Genomic DNA, 3,398 nt, shown 5'->3' on the forward strand with positions numbered 1-3,398 from the left:
AGAGACAGATTTAGTGATGGAGAGGAGATTAATAAAAAGGAAAAGCAGAATGTGAGTCAAAATGACAATTAAACATTAAACTACAGGTGAAGTGCAGTGATTTGCATGGATGCTTGATTCTGCCACAGAATATAAAGTTTGGTATTGGAAACATGGAAACTCTCCATTATCTCCATCACCTTTTTATTTTTTATTCCATGGCGGAAACAAGCTTTCATAGATTACAGCCTCAAAGACTCAAATTTCTTTTAAATGTACAGTAGACATTCAACGGCGAATTAGAGCGCTGGGATTAGAGCATCTTCTCTACGAGATTAGCACGATTATGTAAAGAGCTTATCATTCCCACTGTCTGTATATCTCACAAGGAAAACAGATGTTGGTAAATAAACCTACTCATTGTGTAACCAGCAGATTAGGATTAACACAATCCCAGAATGAGAAGATTATCAGTTAACCTGTTAAGGACATCAGTAAAGGGGACAATATAGTCAGTTTTTAAAGGAAACCTGTTTATATTTCAGTAAGTGAGAGAAATGGACGCCCCAGCACCTGTTGAGAAGAGAGCGCCACCAAAGTTCAAGCAGAGGACCACTCGCACCTTCAAGAGCAAGGCTCCTAAACCTGGCCAGAAAGGCATGGGAGATGACATCCCTGGGATGGAGGGTCTCGGCACAGGTAAACTGTGGCATTTCAGTCGCCTTCATCATGTAAATATTGTTTCAGTGTTTTGAATGAGCCTGACCACCTTCTTTCCCTGGGTTTTCAACAGACATCACTGTGGTTTGCCCCTGGGAAGCTTTTGGAGACATGGAGCTCAGCGATCTGGCGAAATATGGAATTTTGTAGAAACTTTCCTTCTGCTTTCTTCTGGAGATCTTTGATCAGCCAAGATGATCATGTAATCTTATTCACACAAACACTGAACCAGCAGCAGATGCTTCAGCCCAACACACAAAGAGGAACGACATGATTCATATTGTTATTGGAGGGAAATAAGGACAAATGACACAGTGACTCTTTTGCTCTTGAATCGATCTCAGAGCTGCAATATCATGCTATGATCATCTCTCTCATTGTTGTGGTAAAATACAGAACTATGTACAAATCGACTTTATTTTTTTGAACTGTACGTGATTATGTCTACGTCAGAATCTACTCATGGTTAATTAAAACCCTCGATTTGGCAGTAGAACACAATAAAATATTTATTTTCCCAAATTTGTGTAGTTAGTCTTTTCTCTTTCAGAACTGATAAAGAATCTTTAAACTGGGTCCATTTTGAAATTTTGAAGTTAATTATTTGCACTTTGTTCAAATATGAAAAAGTCTCAGTATGTAAAATACTGAGTTAAATAAAAAATGGTTTTATATCCATTGGTCATATTAGGCATCGGCACTAACAAAATACAATCTGAGAAATATCAAGGTATTAAGTTTATTTGTTATCAGATAAATACCTTTTAGAAGGGCTTTATATAAAACTACTAATTTACCAGCTTACTTTTTGTAGGATTTTTTTCTGTAGCTCCTATATGAACAGTTTCTAAAATTGTTCATGACTGTAAGGTGCAGCGTTTTATTTGTTTTATTATTTTTCCACACAAAATGTCAATTATTGGTAAACTACTGCAATCCTTTTCACTTATTTCAGTTCTGTAAATTTTTTTAACTCAAGTCGCGATCTCTGGATTCTGCTCATGCATGGTTTTCTGAGATGAGGCACTTTTACTTCACAACATATTTCAATGAAAGAAATCATTAAAATAACATGCGTAATAACGTTGAGTTTACCTGCTGGTAAGTTGAAGAAAAAATACATCTATTTTTTTTTTCTTTGAATATTCCAGTTTTCGAGTTTTCTTTCTACAAGGAGACTGACGAAAACACTACAGAAGAAGGGACACATACTGTGCCCTCACTAATATTGGCACCACTGGTAAATATGAGCAAAGGCGGCTGTGAAAATAAATCTGCATTGTTTATCCTTTTGATCTTTCATTTAAACAATTCACAAAATTCTAACCTTTCATTGAAGTAGAACAGTTGAAAGTGAGGAAATCTCATTATGAAATAAAAGTTTTTCTCTAGTTCATGTTGGCCACAAGTATTGCAACATACTTTTCTTAAGATAACAGCTCTTATAGCAGTTATCTCTATATCAGCTTATAGAGTCTTCTTCTATAATGCCTGATGAGTTTGGAGATAAGAGACCATTCCTCCATACAGAATCTCTCCAGGTCCTTAATTCCTACATATTGACTCTCTCCAGATCCTACCGAATCTCTCCAGATCCTTTATTCTTCCATACAGAATCTCTCCAGATCCTTCATTCCTCCATACAGAATCTCTCCAGATCCTTCATTCCTCCATATTGAATCTCTCCAGATCCTTCATTCCTCCATACCGAATCTCTCCGGATCCTTCATTCCTCCATACAGGATCTCTCCAGATCCTTCATTCCTCCATACCGAATCTCTCCAGGTCCTTCATTCCTCCATACCGAATCTCTCCGGATCCTTCATTCCTCCATACCGAATCTCTCCAGATCCTTTATTCTTCCATACAGAATCTCTCCAGATCCTTCATTCCTCCATACAGAATCTCTCCAGATCCTTCATTCCTCCATATTGAATCTCTCCAGATCCTTCATTCCTCCATACCGAATCTCTCCGGATCCTTCATTCCTCCATACAGGATCTCTCCAGGTCCTTTATTCTTCCATACAGAATCTCTCCAGATCCTTCATTCCTCCATACCGAATCTCTCCAGGTCCTTCATTCCTCCATACCGAATCTCTCCGGATCCTTCATTCCTCCATACCGAATCTCTCCGGATCCTTCATTCCTCCATACAGGATCTCTCCGGATCCTTCATTCCTCCATACAGAATCTCTCCAGATCCTTCATTCCTCCATATTGAATCTCTCCAGATCCTTCATTCCTCCATACCGAATCTCTCAGGATCCTTCATTCCTCCATACTGAATCTCTCCGGATCCTTCATTCCTCCATACAGAATCTCTCCAGATCCTTCATTCCTCCATACAGAATCTCTCCGGATCCTTCATTCCTCCATACAGGATCTCTCCAGATTCTTCATTCCTCCATACAGAATCTCTCCAGATCCTTCATTCCTCCATACTGAATCTCTCCAGATCCTTCATTACTCCATACAGAATCTCTCCAGATCCTTCATTCCTCCATACTGAATCTCTCCAGATCCTTCATTACTCCATACAGAATCTCTCCGGATCCTTCATTCCTCCATACCGAATCTCTCCGGATCCTTCATTCCTCCATACCGAATCTCTCCGGATCCTTCATTCCTCCATACAGGATCTCTCCAGATCCTTCATTCCTCCATACAGAATCTATCCAGATCCTTCATTCCTCCATA

At 39.1% G+C, this 3,398-nt stretch overlaps 1 protein-coding gene across 1 annotated transcript; it reads left to right on the top strand.

Annotated features, from left to right (window-relative positions):
* Positions 1-536: 536 nt before the first annotated feature.
* LOC308699553 (retinal cone rhodopsin-sensitive cGMP 3',5'-cyclic phosphodiesterase subunit gamma-like) lies at positions 537-849 on the top strand (the record flags this gene model as incomplete). The annotated part of the gene is made up of 2 exons (XM_081380427.1): positions 537-678; positions 773-849. 2 exons carry the CDS (start codon positions 537-539, stop codon positions 847-849), a joined length of 219 nt encoding a protein of 72 aa, XP_081236553.1.
* Positions 850-3,398: the final 2,549 nt, after the last annotated feature.

The sequence above is a fragment of the Scardinius erythrophthalmus genome (assembly GCF_964197995.2).
Source record: "Scardinius erythrophthalmus genome assembly, chromosome: 12".
Taxonomy (NCBI): domain Eukaryota; kingdom Metazoa; phylum Chordata; class Actinopteri; order Cypriniformes; family Leuciscidae; genus Scardinius; species Scardinius erythrophthalmus.